This window comes from Dipteris shenzhenensis, chromosome 27 (genome assembly GCF_047967505.1).
Source record: "Dipteris shenzhenensis isolate YYH24624 ecotype China chromosome 27, Dip_SZ_1.0, whole genome shotgun sequence".
Classification (NCBI taxonomy): domain Eukaryota; kingdom Viridiplantae; phylum Streptophyta; class Polypodiopsida; order Gleicheniales; family Dipteridaceae; genus Dipteris; species Dipteris shenzhenensis.
This window is the reverse complement of record NC_141622.1, coordinates 6,359,754-6,377,013: the sequence shown is the minus strand read 5'-3', so window position 1 is coordinate 6,377,013 and position 17,260 is coordinate 6,359,754. Positions and strand designations below refer to the sequence as shown.

General features: G+C 46.2%; 1 protein-coding gene across 1 annotated transcript in view; it reads right to left on the bottom strand.

The window, feature by feature from the left end:
* EIF3K (eukaryotic translation initiation factor 3K) overlaps positions 1-17,260 on the bottom strand; it is a 92,596-nt gene that overhangs the window by 44,607 nt on the left and 30,729 nt on the right. The window contains exons 3-5 of the mRNA XM_087398514.1: positions 7,729-7,779; positions 7,413-7,475; positions 7,168-7,218 (exon numbers count right to left, since the gene is read on the bottom strand). Coding sequence (XP_087254640.1) covers positions 7,168-7,218; positions 7,413-7,475; positions 7,729-7,779 — 165 coding nt within the window. The remainder of the gene's footprint in view (positions 1-7,167; positions 7,219-7,412; positions 7,476-7,728; positions 7,780-17,260) is intronic.

The following is a 17,260-nucleotide window of genomic DNA, read 5'->3' as shown; positions in this document are numbered from 1 at the left end:
ATAACCTACTTATTACATTACATTGGTCACTGCTGAATTATAATAATAATTCTAGCACAAGTACCATGTACTCTTTTTCTTTCACACTCTAATTGACGTGACGGTTGAATCTATCGACTCTTTGAACCTTGCACTTGCTCTTTCATCTAACGATCCTACAGTGGTATCAGAGCTACGTTTTAACTCGTATCTTGCTCCTGAACTCGCACTAGCTCTTCTCAGCCTACCTGCTCCTCCATCCGTACAATCTGTAGAACTGTATGGACGCCCGTACACACAGCCCGCACAATCAACGTACCTGTGCCGTACTTTCGTACCTACCTTTCCTACTGCACCGTACTGTGCTCCATTGCGCTACACTCCCCGTACAACCGTACAATGTATTCCGTACTTGTCTTGTACTTGTTCCGTACATTCGCCGTACAGCCACGTGTGAAGATCTGCAATATAAAGTTGGAGACTACCTGTGATTCCGTACATCGTACTATGTCAATGCTCCGTACAACAGACGTACCTACTCCATACAGCTTCCGTACAACGTACATGTTACGTACAGAGTATCCGCTTCGTACAACGTCTCAGATCCGTACAGCTTGTACCTGCTCCAAGTATTCCGTATAGTTTCACACGTGTGAAACTGTTGTCAAAATCCGTACTTGCTGGCATTGGCTGTGAACCAGGACATTGGCATTTTTTGGGGCTTTCAATTCTTTTCACCTTCTTTGGTTGCAATTTCTTGCAAGAACATTGGGGCTTTGGGATTTCGGCTGCGATCTCTTGTTTGTTTGCAGTACATTTAGGTCAGATTGCAGGACATTGAGTCACTTTTGTAGGACATTGAGTCAGATTATCATACATTGGGTCACATTTGCAAAAAAATCACCGCAAAATTTGGGGCTTTTCTATATTTGCCCTCGTTTTGGCTTATTTGCCCTCATTAAATTTGGGGCATTTGCGAGATTTGCTGTTTTTGCAGTAAACATTGCCTGACATAGTCACATTTGGGTCAAATCTGTATTTGCCCTTTGATTTAGGTTGGAAATTTGCAAAATATTTATTTGCAAATATTTGCTGTCAATTTTGGACAGCCAGCTCTTTGCAGTGATAGCCTTGAGGCTTTTGGGTTTTCAGGTCTTTTTCAGGGTATCACCTTTGCAATGTCTGGGAACAATCAAGACCTATTTGGCATTCTTCGTGAAGATGATAAGTTGGATGGAACCAACTATCCGATGTGGTCTTATCTCATGAAACATATTCTTGTTGCAAAGCATTTGTGGAATATTGTTTTTGGGGTTGATCTAAGGCCAGCCAATGCTACATTGGTTGCCTCTACTGTTGGTCCCTCTGCAGGGGGTACTCCTCCTAATGCCTTATCTTCTAGCACTCCTGCTACTACTCTCCCAACTCAGGAACAATCAAGATGGGATGCAAGAGATGCGAATGCACATTCCTGTATTGCTTTATCATGCAAGAGAATTATTATTCCTCACATCCGGTCTTGCAGGACAGCAAAGGATGCTTGGGACAAATTGGCCTCTCTTTATCAGATTCGCAATGAGGCACGTGTTGCATTTTTAAGAAGACAGTTGCAGGAAGTCAGTATGAATGAAGGTGATTCTATGGATGCATATCTGACAAAGGTAAAGGACCTCATGGAACAACTTGCCAATATTGATGAGGTGGTGTCAAATTCTCAGCTTGTCAGTACCACATTGAATGGATTGCCAGATAGATATCGAGGGTTTGCTACAACCCTTCGGTTAGTGGCCATGGGTAATCCAGACCACTACTCTTTTGATCAGCTAGTTACTTTGCTTTTGCAGGAAGAGCAAAGTCGAGCTAATAGACAAGCCATTATTCCTGATCATGCATTTGCTTCACAGCAGACAAGAAGAGGCAAGGCTTCCAAGCCTATGGGCAAGCCTAAATCTGCGCATAGCAGCTGCAATTCCTCCCGTGCATCTAAAAATACAGCAGGTAAGTCAAAGAAGAAAAGATGTAACTATTGTCACAAGCCTGGACATGACATTTCAGAATGCAGGAAGAGCATTGCTTCGGAGAAAAAGAAAGCAGGATTGACAGTTAATACCTCACACGCTATTGAATCCCATGAGCCAGCAGATGTTTCACATGCACATGCTCTCCAGGATGATTGGGCATGGGCTGTCCATTGCTCATTTGATCCCTCCAAAGCTGATGCACTCTTTACCGCTAATGATGCTCAGTCTTGGTATTTTGATAGTGGTGCTTCCAAGCATGTCACATCTTGCAGATAGTTGTTTCATTCTTTAGCTGATGCACCTCGAGGGGGGACTGTCACATGTGCTAACAATGCTTCATATGCTGTAAAAGGAATTGGAAATGTGCAGCTCACATCCATTTCAAGCCATCCTTTCACTTTGACAAATGTTCTTTTTGTGCCTGGAATTAAAGTCAACTTGATTTCAATCTCAGCAATTGCCACTTCAGGTTTCAGAGTGATTTTTGATGGCTACAGATGACTAGTTTATGATCTTCATGATGACAATGCCATAGTTCTCACTGGTACTTTGCAAAAGGGGCTTTATCATCTCGATCATCACTCAGCTGCACTTTCTATTGAAGCATTTGCTATTTCAGATTCACAGCTTGCTGAAACTCATCTTTGGCATGAGAGAATGGGTCATCTCAATTATAGAGCTCTTGCAAAGCTACATTCACAGCAGATGGCTAATGATGTACCTCAAACTCACACAGTTTCCAAACATGTGTGAGGGTTGTCTTTTGGGTAAGATGCATCAGTTTCCTTTTCAAAAGAATTGTCCAAAACTCTCACAAAGGAAATTGCAGCTAGTGCACAGTGATGTATGTGGCCCAATGAGGACAAATGCCATTGGGGGGTACAAATATTTCATGACTCTCATTGATGATTTCACAAGATATTGCTGGGTATATCCTTTAAAAGCCAAATCTGAAGTATTCTCATGCTTTCAGAGGTGGTTGAATATGGTTGAGAATGAATTAGGATGCAAGCTTGTCACCCTCAACACAGATAGGGAGGGAGAGTATATGTCAAAGGAGTTTGATGCATTTTTGTCTTCACGGGGCATTGTTCACTCATGCACTACTCCTTACACTCCTCACCATAATCCTGTTCCTGAAAGGAAAAACATGTCTACTATGGAGATGACCAGATGCATGCTTAAGGCCAAGTCTTTGCCCAATAAATTTTGGCTTGATGCAGTGATGTGTGCCAACTATGTGCTGAATAGATCACCTACAAGGGCATTGAAGACTGTTACACCTTATGAAGCATGGAAAGGCAAGAAGCCTTCACTTTCACACATGAGAGCTTTTGGGTCTCTTGCATATGTTCATGTACCATCTCAGCTGAGACATAAGCTTGATGATAAGGCAATCAAATGCATATTTATTGGTTACAGTCAGGAGAGCAAAGGGTATCGGTTATACCAACCAAATACTGGGAAGATTATCGTCAATAGAGATGTCATCTTTGCTGAACATTCGGCTTCTCCTCTTGTGGACTGCAAAGCTAAGCTAGAAGTTGACATGTTTGATGCCTTTGAATCTTGGTTACCTCTGCCATCCTCAGAAGAGGACTTTGACCAGCAACATGAGCCTCCTGCAGGCCCTTCAACAAGCAACGATCAGCCAGTACCCCATCCTGATTTGCAGATTTCTCTTCCAGCACAAAATGATCCCACTATTCATGATGCAAGTTCCCCAATGGCTTCTTGATACATTGAGGGACAGCAAACAAGATCAGCCTTTTGCTGCCCGGACAAGGTCAGGGAATAGACAGATGCATGGTCACTTTCTTGAGTTTGCACTCCTTGCTACAACTTGCAATGAAGAGCCTCTATGCCATAAAGATGCTTTTGACAGCAAAGACTGGATGGATGCAATGAGAGCTGAGTTACAATCCATTGAGAGCTGGACAAGGTCAGGGAATAGACAGATGCATGGTCACTTTCTTGAGTTTGCACTCCTTGCTACAGCTTGCAATGAAGAGCCTCTGTGCCATAAAGATGCTTTTGACAGCAAAGACTGGATGGATGCAATGAGAGCTGAGTTACAATCCATTGCCAAAAATGACACATGGGAATTAGTAGATCTTCCTCCCGGCAAGCATGCATTGGTACCCGGTGGGTCTACAAATTAAAAAGGAAATCTGATGGCAGTATAGATCGACACAAAGCCCGTCTTGTTGCAAAAGGGTATGCCCAACAACAAGGCATTGACTTTGAGGAGACATTTGCTCCCACATCCAGGATTACTACCATTAGGTGTGTCATTGCCATTGCAGCCCATCATCATTGGCAAGAGCACCAACTTGATATCAAGACTGCTTTTCTTCATGGGGATCTGTAGGAAGAAGTCTATGTCACACAACCTCCTGGCCTTGAGGTTGTTAATTCTGAAAATAAGGTATGCCGGCTTAGAAAAGCCCTTTATGGTTTGAAGCAGACACCCAGGGCATGGTATGCCAAAATTCATGCACACTTACTATCCCTTGGTTTTCAGAATAGCCCCACAGAGCCCACTCTTTATGTCCGTGGGAGTGGATCTGATTTTTTAGTGCTGATTTTATAAGTGGATGATATGCTCATCATGGGCCCAGATACTCAACATATTGCAGCTTTCAAGACTGATTTGCAGCAGATTTTTGAAATGTCAGACATGGAACAGCTCCACTATTATTTGAGCATTCAGTTTGCTCATGTTGAGGGGGGTATCATGATGTCACAGTCCAAGTATATTGGACAGCTCCTTGATCGTTTTCAGTTTGAGGATTGCAAGCCAATCTCTACTCCAGTGGACCCTGGCTTCAAATTCTCAGCTCATGATGGGAGCCCACCGTGTGATATCACTCTCTATCAGCAAGCTGTTGGATGCCTTATTTATTTATGCCACACTAGACCTGACTTACAGTATGCAGTATCTGCTCAGCAGATTCATGCACATGCCCAGTTCACAGCATTGGCAGGCAGTGAAGAGAGTTTTCAGATATCTCAAAGGCACTCAGCATTTAGCCCTCTTCTATGGTGATCACGGGTGACTGGGCAGGTTGTTCCGACACCAAAGTGTCACATACCGGCAATTGTTTTTTGCTTGGCAATTCATGTATCTCTTGGCTTAGCAAGAAGCAACCAACAGTTGCCACATCTAGCTGTGAGGCTGAGTACAGGGCAACTTTCACCGCTATAGTAGAGTGTGTCTGGCTTCGACAGTTACTTACAGATCTTGGTATTCGCCAGACATCCTCCACTATGGTCTACACTGACAGCCAGAGTGCTTTGGCCATTGCACGTAACCCAGTGTTTCATGCGCGTACCAAGCATATTGAAGTTCACTATCAATATGTTCGGGAGCGGTTGTCAGCAGGAGACATAGAGTTGTCCTATCTTCCCACAGAGGACAACATAGCAGATCTGTTTACAAAGGCACTTCCTCGTCCCAAGTTCGAAGTCTTCTGCCAGGCTTAACACTTGGTTCCCTTTGTTACATGATCTGACATACCTTGTACATTCATAGGTGGCTATATCCTGATTCCTTTTGGATGAACATGTGCCACCATGACCAGAAAAATACCAAGTACTCTGAGACGTTTCTAGAATACTTCAGCCCATCCCATGGAGGGGGATTTGTAGGCCATCTTCTCGTGGTTCTAGTGATGCCCTATAGGCCATGGCATGTGCCTTGTAGGCATAGATATAGGCACTTATAGTTTTAGTGCCTTTTAGGCCACATAGGACACTTAGTCCTATGTGACACCTAGGACACTTAGTCCTAGGGTCTAGGTCTAGCTACAAGTACCATGTACTCTTTTTCTTTCACACTCTAGTTGACGTGACGGTTGAATCTATCGACTCTTTGAACCTTGCACTTGCTCTTTCATCTAACGATCCTACAAGGACCAAAGATGAGATATTTGCAGCTGATCATTATCTCCCAACAACCATTCAGCCAAGTCCAGACCGCAAAAATAAGCTTAAGGGCAAAAAGAAAGTGTATGCCAAGCTGTCTACCAGGTACTATGGCCCCTTCTGAGCACCGCAGGATTCGCAATGCCTTTCACATGAGTCTTCTAAAAGAAATATCAAGGGCCAGAACCTACATAACCTATATTGGAAGATTCACCAAAAGTAGATAAGCTAGAGGAGATCCTTCAGCCAAAGCAAATTGTATATCATATGATACGCAAGGGACCCCAAGGCAAGATATTTTACAAGTACATTGGACTCCAGTCAAGTAGGCTTGACTTCGGTCAAGGAGACTTGGTTTAGGCCAAGGGGATTGACTACTTTCAACTAGAGTATTTGTGCTCACTATAGTCAGACTAGGGCTAAGTATTTTGACCTCGGTCAAGGTTCTTAACCATGGTCAAAGATGGTTAAGGTTTGCTTGGTGGGGACGCCCACAAAGACTAGGACTAGTCCAGAGACTTCTATTTGCAGGCAATGGGTGCCATGGTTATGCGCTACAATTAACTGTTGCAAAGTACAAGAGAGTGGCAAAGGCTGCCTACAAAGACGAGTCTACATCAGCATGTGACCAAGGCTTGGAAGGCTCTACAGCTGCCGTAGATTGCTAGGAATTTGACACGTGGCAATTGCTACGTTTGGATTTTCAACTCTTTGTAATTCTTCTACCAGCATGTGGATTCGGGATGGACCAGCCACGAACTGGGAAGCCATGTGCAGAACTGGACCACTCCTATAATGATATCAGAGCCTAAGGTTGGTTTACCGTGATCAAGCTCAATCTCCCCTTGCAATGATTTGTCTAGGTAAGCATGTGACTATTTAACTTTGGGTATAGTGTGTGGACTTAGTTGTCCATAATTGGCTAGGTCAATATGTCCAGCAAAAGCAAACCAAATCCCAAAAGCTGGGTGTATTCTGGGCTTAGCTTGCAATTAACCCTTTCATGCCCTTTTACAGATTCATCCATTCAGTGTGCATAAAATACATCTGGGATCTTTATTTCCAGTGTAGATATCTAGGCTTTTTTCCATAAGAGTATAAACTGTGACCTGATCTGGACTGCTAAAGCTATGCACTCTCTCACCACTTCCAACTATCTGCTGCTATCATGAAAACTGTGTTATCATCTTCCAGACAATACCAGCGACTGAAGCCAATGTTCCGAAAACACAAGGCATACCTCCAAGAAATGAGCAAGTGTTATAAGCGTCAAAAATGGCTCTTCCATTTGCTGAGTCCAGTAAAGAAATTAAGGGGTTGCAGTGTGACAATGCACTATTAATTAACATAAAATAAGTACACGAACATTCTTTAGTGTTTACAAGGCAGCTAACTGACTACATGCATAATCATGCCATGCCACAAACTTTAGGTTAAACATAACAACCAAATATGCATCCAAAAGAAATAACAAATAAAGGATACAAATCTCTCAGGAATGAGGAACATGCAGAGATTGAAATCTGGCGCTGGAAGGGCCATCAGTGCCTGTCATAAGGCGGACACAAATCATGAAAGCCTAGATTAGAATCTTAGATGGTTAATATTCAAGCAGAGATCATGGTCGTTCTCAAATCAACACATTGCACAAGTTCTTGAAAACCATGGTACATGGCATTTTGTCAAAAAAACAGTAAACTCATAGTTTTGTGTCCACATTAACTTTGGCTGCAAAGCGCCCTTTGTTCCCCTTCAAACACTTGATAGATGATTTACCAAACTATTGGCAGAGGCGACTCACCTTCACTAAGATCCTTGCAACAATCTGAACATTCATTCGAGAGGGCTCAAACTGCAGCATCCGATAACACATTGAAACATAATAAGTTGTCCAGTTTCCAGATTGGAAATGATAAATTGGTCTCACTGTAGCTTGAAAAACATAAAGCCCCAACCTTACGCAACAGCACACAACCATGAAGGCGTGATCAGCAACAAGCAAGGTCATTTTCAGGTAGATCTGTGAAGTTTGAGATACATTGCACAGGAAAAATAAAGAACAGCTGATAATTATTCAAGCCTCTTAATAAAATAACCTTAACAAAAGATAGGTACACTATGTGCTCAGTCCAACACCTAGCTTTCTATAGACCATATCCTTCCCCAATCTACCAAATGTACGAATCTAACCCAACTTATTGAGGAACAATTCAAACTCACATGCTCAGCCTACGCCAACATCAGAGTGCACTTTCTGGCATTGATTACCTAATGTACCAATCTACCCCAACTTCATGAGATCAGCCATAGTAATCCCCATATCCTAGGTACCTTTTTATGTCTCTGATTTGAGCATGCTGCATAGACAAGATATCATGACAAAATGCATGAGTTGAACCTTCTTATCACTTGGAGGAGACTATGTAAGGTTCTCGCTAGGTCCCATAGGTCATGTCTCACTCGCCTCTCAAGGATGCTAATATATCATCATCATCATCTCTCAAAAAATTTTGAAGTCCCAAATATTGAAGGTTTCTGGAATATGTTAGAAATGTCAAATTGTCTAGACAAAACTCCACGAGTCACTCTGCCCCTCTTTCCACTGCCACCCGTCCCTCCCAATATAACACAGTCAAAAAGGTGAGAAGGAGATAGATACATCAGTCAATGTAATGCTTTCTCAAGTTCTCAAGGAGACAACCAACAAAATAATCAGATCAGGACCAGAGAGGTGTAAAGGAATGCCATGAAATGCTTGGTTTGATGAGGACTGCAAAAAAGCCAAGCTGGCCTGATTTTTGGCCCCACTTGAAGAGAAGCACTCAAGGGAGAAAATATACTTGACAAGGAGGCAAAAGACAGGATTTAAGAGACTAGCAAAGTATTCAAGTACAAATGACAAAGTCCAGAGAGTTCTATACACGACTTTGAGACTTCGAGACTTCTAAACATTTGAGTCGGTTCCAAGACACAACGGAGAAGAGGAGGAGCTAGCTGACATGAGGGCAGCCTGGATTAGCAACAACAGCGACACGGTGCTGTAGAGAGAGGGAAACATAGACCATACGTGAGACACAGAACGCCCAGAGCACATTATATTGAGGTCCGACCTATCACAACTTTCCTCAGGGGAGACCGTCAAAGACGAGGGGTCACTCTGGACATATACCTAGATGAATCCAAGAACATTCCCGAACTCATCCTCTAAAAACACAACATAGTGCAGTTTCAATCTCATGATAGTCACTCACAAGGTTGAAAACCATAAACTCCATCATGCATAGCAGGGACTAGCTACTATGACATCCCCACTGACGTCATCAGCGCCCAACAGTGGGTGTAGACCATAGTATAAAAATATGCTCTCACACATACAAATCCACACACCCACACATACTTGACATAGCCACAAAGGGTTCAGAGATCAAGGAGACCGCATCCCCCACCACAACGCGACACAGCTTGACAGACGCAGATCTAAGACATCTTCACAGCTCCTTAGAGAGCCACTATTGTGCCGGGCTTTGGTTTTTGAGTCCCAGCTCCGAGATTGATTTGATTCAGTTTGTATTTGATTGATTGATTGTGATTTTGTTAGAGCTCTTGAACTCTACAGATCAGCATAGATTAGTACTCAGTAAGGGCCCTAGCGTGCCCTTTGCTTCAGCCCATTGAGGCTTGTATTAGTGTTCTTTTTGTGCACTTAGTTCCATAGGCCCGCAAGCCTCCCAAGGATGTTAATACATCTCCTTTTTGTAAACTTTGTCCCATAGGCCCGCGAGGCCTCCCGAGGACGTTAATACATCTCCCTTTTGTGCACTTTGTCCCATAGGCCCACGAGGCCTCCTGAGGGTGTTAATACAAGAGGACGTTAATACATCTCTCTCTCTCTCTCTCTCTCTCTCTCTCTCTCTCCACTGTGCCCCCCCTACTGTAGCCTCTCCGCTCTGCCCCCCCCTCCCGTGGCCTCTGCGCCACCCCCCTCGCTTGCGCTTGGCTTGCTGCCCCGTGACAGCAGGGCCCTTGTCTGCTGCAAGCCTTGGCTTGCCACTGGCCTTGCGCAGGCCTGCGCACCCCTACAACAGTGCTGAACAAGATCTGCCTTTGCAGGAAATCGTGCACCTGAACAAGTCCTACAATGGCCCACAAACCCAAACAGTCTCCGAAGCCAATTGTGGGAGAGATCACAAAGCGCATCTCCAGGAGTGGTTTAGCAATTGACAGCCAACCAGCAAGGACAGGTGCACATCAGACATCACTCCAAGACTTCCACTCAGATCCGGTCCTATTACCTAAGATGGACACAGAGGACTCGGGCTTCCCCCGCTCCTCGGCTGACAGTCGCGCTCCCGTTACTGGGTATGGGCAGGCTCTTTTGGACCTTGGACATATACATGATCTAGTCATCTACAATGGACTAGACCGGTGGCCTGCCTCCTCTAGTTTCACATGTTTCCCACATGGCGGAGGAGCCAGTGTCGTCGACTACATTCTGGGATCTCCTGCTTTAGCCCCACAGATCACTGACTTCCGCACTGCACCCTTACCCCCAGGAGCCGATCACACTTACCTGTTCTTTCATATCCTTGCGCCCCGAGCCCCTACCAGCCACACCTCGCACTACACTACCTATCATGATATACACTTCGATCATAACATCTCACCTGATTACTCAGCCCACCTAGCCTCCCTCCTCAGACACATAGACACCATACCCTCTCTAGATCACTGAGCCACCCTTATCACCCACTCCCTTCACAATGCAGCCCGCCACATCTTTCCTTCCACTACTCGGTCCACCCGCTGGCTCCACCCCTTGCAACAGCTGGTATGATGACGAGTGCAAAGCATTATGCCGCACACTCCGACTCATGACCCAGCGAAACGCTAGGGCCAACCCACATCTCACCAGGGATTATCGTCGACTAGTCCGTCGCAAGAAGCCAGCCTTCCTGCGCCAGAATGAGGATACGCTACTGAACATTCTGTTTAGTAGCAACTCCAAGGATTTCTGGAGGAAATTCCTAGAACGCCGATCCCCCTCCCCCCTCACAAACACTTCCCTCTGGCACACCTACGCACGCACACTCTATGATATCCCTGATCAGCCTCCTCCCGATCTCTCAGCCACCCCCTGCCCCACTTCTTGTATCCTCTTCACAACCCAAGGAGTCACCCACGCAGCGCATAAGCTTCATAACGGTCGAGCTAAGGATCATGACGGCCTATGCACAGAGTTTGTTGCCTATGGCATCAAAACTCTAGCCCCCATCCTGGCAACGCTGTTCAATGAAGCTGTCTGCCGCGGGTTCCCTAGAGCCTGGACCCAGAACACTATCACACCCATCCACAAAGCAGGAGATCCCATGGATCCAGGGAATTACAGGACCATTATGGTTGGACATATTATGTCCAAGATCTATGCATCAGTGTTAGATGGCGAGGTCTGTGCTCGCGCAGAGGTACAGGGGCTCAGGGCATCCGGACAGGCGGCTTCAGGGCAGATCACTCGACTTACGATCACATTTTTACACTTAGAGGGATCATTGAGGAGGCCAGACACAGGAGACGGAGAGTATATTGTTGCTTTGTGGATTTCCGCAAGGCATTCGACACCGTTCCCCGCGCCCGACTTATCAGACGTCTACAGGAGTTAGGCTACGACTCGGTGATTATCTGGACAGTAGTAGCTCTCTATGAGCGGGTGACAGGGCAGGTCAGGATTGGCACCAGCTGGACCCCAAAGATCACGAGCACTATCGGAGTCAACCAAGGATGTCCCTTGTCACCGACTCTATTTGGCCTCTACATCGACGAGCTCGAGCCCACCATCAGGACACTCGGAGGTGCAGGCTGCTCTCTTGCGGAGGCTGTCATCCAGATTCTCCTATACGCAGACGATGTAGTACTACTATCCTCTTCCGCTACTGGTCTTCAGCGACACCTCTTCAGCGACACCTGGATGAACTTCAGGTCTTCTGTGATACACATGACTTGAAGGTCAACCTTGGGAAAACCAAGGTGATGATCTTCAACACTTCCAGACCCGCTATGCACCAAGAGCAGTTCCTCTTCGCCGGCGACCCTGTTGAGATAGTTGACTATTACACATACTTGGGCGTTGTCTTCTCAGGCCCGATCTTCACGATGCGCCCGACCATGCAGGCCAGGATCAGCCGGGGATACGCCGCTCTTGCCAGGCTGGAGCGACAGTGCTACCACTCCTACTTCCAGGACTTGCAAACCAAGTCTCTCCTTTTTGATTATTTGGTCCGCCCAGCAGGCATGTACGGTAGCCCTTGGTGGGGAGTCGACCTTTCAGACACAGAGTGGGCTCGAGTCAAGCGCCTACAGATACTGATGTTTGCTCGGATGATCCGCAGCAAACCATCGGTACCACACCAGATCATTCTAGCAGAGTTCGACGCCTCACCCCTACAACTTGATGCGGCTTTTCAGGCTATCACCTATCTCCACAGAGTCAGGGATTTCAGCTCCTCTGCCGACGGTCGCCTCTGCCTACCTTGGCTAGCCCTATCCTCTTCTATGGCCTTATCCGTTGATGGGGACCAGCGATGCTAGTATAGTTGTCTTTCCAGTTGGTTCACCCGACTGGACCTCGACTTAGACCAGTTGCCTCCTTTTCAGTACAGCCTCGACGCTCCACCATCTCCCCTCTCCCCCACTAACCAGGAGGTCAACCGGCTCATTCGACCGGATCTGCTCCAGCTCCACACCTGGCGGACATGGTTTCTTCACTCCGAGCTTCCTGTGAAGCTCGATTTCTACCACCAACACTGCCTCCAGATCTCACAAGAGGGCTTCATCACACCTCCAGGTTACACACAGCTTCATCTACCACGTGCGCTCCGAATCTCCCTCGCTCAGTTTAGGGTCTGGTCACACTGATTACGCATCGAGAGCGGACGCGCAGAGGGTATCCCACGAGAGGACCGCCTTTGCCCACTTTGCGACTTGCAAGAGATCGAGTCGGAGGAGCACTTTGCTTTCAGATGTCCTATCTATTATGCCATTCGAGGCCGGTACCACTGCCTCTTCCGCGACGGATTCGGCTCCCTCCCACACATGCTGCAGTTCCCGGATCAGCGATGCCTAGCAGCTTTCCTACATGAGATGACTCGCCATCGAGATACCTCTCTCCGAGCACAGCGACACGAGCAGCGCATACAGCGTGAGGACACCCAGCGGCCTATCACTGACTTCTTCTAGTCACAGGATACCTCTTCTCAGTCTAGCCGACGACGCGGACGTGAGCGAGAGCCAGAGCCACGACAGCTGTGCCAACGGACAGACTCACACATCCAGGTCCATGACATCTCGACTCTGCTCTCTGCCCGCCCCACCGGGGTTACCGTTACCCTCATCCACAGGGCCACCCGCCGCCCCCGACGACCGAGCTCGACTAGGCCGCGTGACGTCAGAGGCCAATCATCTATCACAGGGTTTTTTCCGACCTCCCATTTGACGGCCCCTCTATGATTGGTCTCTGACGATCACCACCTACACATATATGCTGTATCTCCCCCCTCTGTCCCATTTTTGGTGCCCCCCCCTTCTTTTTGTATCATTTGGAGGTAGACACATATTTTTTTATTAGGACTAGACACACAGTCCTTCATAACCTCTTTTTTGTTGAAACGGTTGGCTGGCCCGTTTTGAGACCGCCACCGTTATGCTCATTGTATCAGTTATCTTTAGTCTCATAGACCTTCACGGTCTCCCAAAGACTTCTTTCTTTCTCTCTCTCTCTCTCTCTCTCTCTCTCACACACACACATAGGCCATACATCTAGACGAACGTCAAAGTTAGACGACCACAAGGACCCACACCTCAAAGGGCAGTGAAACTAAACCTTTAATCACTTCAGCACTTATTTATAGCTCACAAAGCATATATCACAACCATTAACCATTGCATGATCACCATTTGGCATTTACCCACAAACAAAACCACTGAAAAAGGGATGCACGCTAGAATGCCCTTGCTCAACAGACATAGACAAGTGCACCCGATTGGCCCCAAACACCGTGGCGCCCCTTTCGGTATTTCTTTATATTTCACAGTGAAATGATTACAAGTTGCATCTGGGAGACCTTCCCTGCAACTGAGCACGCAGCCCCAATTCACTAAGCCTTCGCAAGGCTTTATAAGCATAGAACACCATCACATAGCACTTAACCCATAGGCTCAACCCAAAGGCATTCTCTTTTCCGAGTGCAATTCCATTGACTGTCCAGATGCAATCACACTACTGCACCCCAGCTGCACTCTCTTTGAGTGGTTTCCAGATGGCATTCACAAAGCTTTTCAAAGCTCCAAAATAAAATCAGCAAAGTACCCAACCAAAGAATGACTCATGTAGCACTGCCTGGGCACCTGTGAGCCAAGAAAGAGGCAGCACATGAGGCCAACCAATAGCTTATGGCAAAAAGAAATTGCAGTAGCAAAATCACAACTCACCAAGCCCTGAAAACTCGATTAAGGGGCTTTTGGTTTGTTGCTAGCGCATGTAGCAGGCCCCAACATCGCCGGAGCTCTTTTCCTACAAGTGGCGGGGTGGGTCCCAAAGCTCTCGATAGGACAAACCATACAACCAAGTCCTCAATCGCCAAGAGGACATAGTAGCCAATGCCCAATTGCATTCTCAGCCAAAGAGGAGTGCAAAGGCATGAAGAAAGAGCATTTACAAGAGCCGACCAGCAAGAATTCCACTGAAAAATGCGAAAAGAAGCACTTCTGTCGCGAAGAAGTGGGAGTTCTTGGGCTCAAAAGAAGCGTGCTTCAGAGAGGAATGCATTGAGAAGGTTTTCGAGAAGTTTCATCACCGGAAAGTCCTCCAAAACTGAGAAAAACCAGTCAAACAGCGCGTGGGACCACTCGAAATTCAACAGAAAGCTGTAGCTTTGCAAGAGGAGAGGCCCAGGAGGCAGTAGAAGCAAAAAGGTCCAGAAAAAGCCACTTTTGCAAATTCGACCAGCAAAAGAAGTGCTCAGCTCTACCCGTTCTACCAAACGCACGGAGGGAAAAGCATATCACTACGAAGGGGAGGCAAAGGGGAAGCCATCGGGCCAAACGGAAGTCGAGGAATCCAAACGGGTGAGGAGTTATGAAGAAAAATGGAATTCAGCTGAAGGAGGCTGAAAAACCAGTCCAAAATCTCAACAAAGGGAGAAGATGAGAGAGAAAACCACACATGTGAAGTTTAGAAGGCCCAGGAAGGTCCAAGAATGGCAAAGGAGCATGTAGAAGGCACTAGAGCCACCTGGAACTCTAGGGGGGCCACTGAAGGTACATGGCCCTTTAGGGGGCCCATTAAAAATGCCACATCATCATTTCCCAACAACCACTCTTTTAATTCCTTTGAATGCCTTTGGGCCTAGGGATTAATTACGCTTATGTGCTAGGCACCATGCCGCGTTTAATTACACATTATTAAGCCCACACTTGGACTTTTAAAACCAAAGTTGTCACGGTCTTGTAGTACATTAAAGTACTTTGAATTTCACACCCCCGTGACAGAAGGCGTAGCTGCTATTGCTACATGGACATAGTTTTTGAGATGATCTTGCACTACTTATGGAGCTGCCCAGTTTCTAGAGGATTTGGTTGGGATCCCTATGGATTGTGGATCGATTGCAGAGGATCTAGCAGTCACCTAATTTGCTTGGTTATTTCTATTAGCCAAGCCACCTTCATGCACCTGATGTAAGTATGACATTTCAACATTGCTTTTTCTTTAGCACAACACATCCAATATTTGATGTGCTCTCTTATGTTCTACACCAACACTGGATGTGATCTTTTACTGAATGGGGGGAAGGCATGTTCCCCTATATCAGCTCTCCGTCATACATTATGTATGGTTTTATTTTTTCCTCCCCCTAATCAGGGAGTTTAAATCAAAACCAAAAAGACTCTCAATCTTAAACTGATGTATGGTTGTTTACTCTTTCAGACTATCATGTAGGTACTCTAAATAATGTGGGTTGCTTTTTGCACTCCTTGGGAGCTGCCATGTGCCCTCCCTAAAGCAGATGTACTAGAGGGTTTCTTACTGTCCCATAGACCTTTTGGTCTCCAGTTGACGTTAATAGACTCTGTGTGTGTGTGTGTGTGTGTGTGTGTGTGTGTGTGTGTGTGTGTGGAGCATTTCATCTTCATGTGTCCTGTTTACTATGAGATCCGAGGGCGTGTCTACTGCCTCTTCAGAGATAGTTATGGGGTTTTAACTCGTTTCCTCTCCTACCCAGATCAGCGGTGTTTGGCTGGTTTCATTCATGAGGTGCTTAGACACCGGAAGAGGATACTTCGAGCACGCAGACAGGAGCAGCCTTCTCTCTCGCCTGATACCTCTCAGAGCTCTAACACGGAGTTCTTTCAACCAAATCACATATACCCCCACGAGACGAGACCTCAACCCGGAGCCTGTGACCCAACAGCTCAAACAAAGGGTTGACACACTAATCATACTTGGGAACATCCCCTCCTTCTTTTGAGTCAGAGCCCAACCGACGGGGGTCACAGTGGCCTTGGTTAGATGCAGAGCTACGACCAGGAGACGTACCAGCACTGCACCCTTGAGGAGCCAACAGCACTCTATTGCTGACCTCATGCCTCCATTGCCTCATCCATCCTGATGTACTGCTGCTGATGATGATGACGATGATGATGATGATGATGATGATGATGATGTTGATGATGATGATGATGAGATTGATATATAGTCGACTATTGACATGACTATGTTGTACTTAGGACTTAGTACTGCCATTTTGCATTTTTTGCATTCTGCATTAGTGTGGATGCTTGTTTAGTAGCTCCACTACCACAACTCATTGTATCATATTTTTCACAGTCTCATAGACCCATCGGTCTTCCGAAGACTTTAATAAACTCTCTCTCTCTCTCTCTCTCTCTCTCTCTCTCTCTCTCTCTCTCTCTATGCAACGGCACCCCATACTTCAAAGAAACGGAGGGATACACATGCAAAACTCCTCAAGGGTCAAGCGTAGTTGATTATGTGATCATGAACCCGCATGAAAGACACATACTTGAGCACTTCAAGAATGAAGAGGAGTCTATCGATTCCGATCACATTCCTGCGCAACCCACGCTGAGATTGGATTATAAAAAGGCACACATATATGAACAGAAACTAGAAGAAGAATTAGCACGTTGTCAGACACCTTCCACATGCCACGAAATGAGTGAATGCATGACAGACTTACTGCAGAAAACAGCTCATGAATGCTTTACAACAAGCAAGGGGAGGAGCAAAGGCATGCCCTAAGACCACTGGTATGATAAGGAAT